The sequence below is a fragment of the Nematolebias whitei genome, chromosome 5 (assembly GCF_014905685.2).
Source record: "Nematolebias whitei isolate Nwh7 chromosome 5, NemWhi1, whole genome shotgun sequence".
NCBI lineage: Eukaryota > Metazoa > Chordata > Actinopteri > Cyprinodontiformes > Rivulidae > Nematolebias > Nematolebias whitei.
In genome coordinates, this window is record NC_056502.1 from 47478049 (window position 1) to 47479891 (window position 1843).

Consider the following 1843-nt stretch of genomic DNA (forward strand, 5'->3'; position numbering starts at 1 on the left):
TATAGGGTGAGGAACAGAACCCATACTGCCTAAGGTCCAGTGTGAAATATCCACAGTCAGTCATGGTTTGGTGTGCAATGTCCGGTGCAGGTGCTGGTAAGCTCTGCTTTCTTAAAACCAAGGTCACCGCAACAGTCTACCAGAATGTTGTAGTGGATTTCATGATTCCTTCTGCTGTGGATCTGTATGGAGATGCAGATTTCATCTTCCAGCATGACCTGCCCATGCCGTCAGAAGCACCAAAACCTGGTTTGATGCCCATGCCACAGTGCTTGACTGGCCAGTCAACTCGCTGGACCTAAACCCCATTGAGAATTTATGGGGTATTCGCAAGAGGAAAATGAGGAGCACCAGACCCAACAACAAAGAAGAGCTGACAGCAAGCATGAAGGAAATCTGGGCTTCCATAACTCCCAGGCAATGCCACAGGCTGATTGCCTTATTGCCACGTCGCATCGAGGCAGTGATTAAGGCAAAGGGATTCCCAACCAAGTATTGAAGATTGACATATCATTTTGAAAGTACCATATTTTGATTGATTTGTTGTGATCCTAATTTCTTTCTTTTTTTTTTTTTCTGCAAAATCTGAGTAGTGTGGACTGATGTCTTCACAGTATTGTAATTTTTTTTGAAATCCTGTTTTCATGGGTTTCATGAGCTGGTAGCCCAAATTATGTAAAAAATAAATAAATAAATACTTTAAATAATTTAAATTGTGGCCCCTGAATCTATCATTTATTAAAGATTAACTTTTTGAATGGAATTATGGAAGTTAAAAAACTTTTCCATTATATTCTAATTTTTGTACTATTCTTCCTTTGTAGTTTTTCATTTATCGTGGGGCTTCAGGGTATGGATCCGCTGCTATAAACAATTGACTTCTGTACATAAATTATCTTAGTTCTAACTTCTGCATTTTTTGTGTGTTTTTAAGCTGTTGGCCAACATTGTGATCTACTTTTGTGCCATCACTGTGGGTGTCATGTCGTACTACATGGCTGACCGGAAGCATCGAAAAGCTTTTCTGGAGGCAAGACAGTCGCTGGAGGTTAAACTCAACCTGGAAGAGCAGAGCCAGCAACAGGTCAGAGGTCATGCTTAGTCACACAGTTTGAAGGAACTTTTTCCACATCTGTGTTACACTGTTTCCACAACACTGTCAATCTAAGCTGACAAGATCTGGGTTTTTGGATCAGCAACAACAACAAGCCCAACAACAACAAGCCCAAGAGCAGTTTAACAATTATTGTGAACAAGAAAAACTCTGGCGAAGGTCTGGGTCGGGTCCAATCTTCGATCTTGATGTTGCATCAGAGTCTGTAGTCGCACTTCTGCCGGTAACGTCACTCCATTAGAGCAGGTTGCTGCAGCGGAGCAGATTAAAGGACTTAAGGTGCAGAACAGGGAAATTCAGAATCCTGGTTTGTTGCAGGGGTCAAAACCGTAGAAGCAGAAAAGCGGGAACAGGGCCAAGTCGTGATCCAAAAGACATGGTCAAAAGGGGAAGGCACAGAGTCAGAAACCATGGGCACATAGACAGACAAAATCCAAGAGGGTTCAGGCAAGGCAAAGAGTCAAAAACAGGTGAGGAGTTGTGGCAAGGCAAGAGACAAGATAAGGTATGCTGGATTTCTTCTTGTGTCAGGTTTGAGAATCTGGCACTGACTGAGTGAATGCAGGGAGCTTAAGTAGGGTGGAGAACAGGTGTAGAACTTGAGCTTGATTGCTGGGTGAGAGTGAGTGACAGGAACAGGCAGAGGTTGACAGGAAAAAACACAAACATGACAGGCTGTGAGGTGCAAAACCCTTGTATATACATATATATATATATATATATATATAT

General features: G+C 42.3%; 1 protein-coding gene across 1 annotated transcript in view; it reads left to right on the forward strand.

The window, feature by feature from the left end:
* Positions 1–1843, forward strand: part of LOC119410425 (adenylate cyclase type 3) — a 117113-nt gene that overhangs the window by 15738 nt on the left and 99532 nt on the right. The window contains exon 2 of the mRNA XM_037677337.1: positions 935–1084. Within this exon, the coding sequence (XP_037533265.1) occupies positions 935–1084 (150 nt within the window). The remainder of the gene's footprint in view (positions 1–934; positions 1085–1843) is intronic.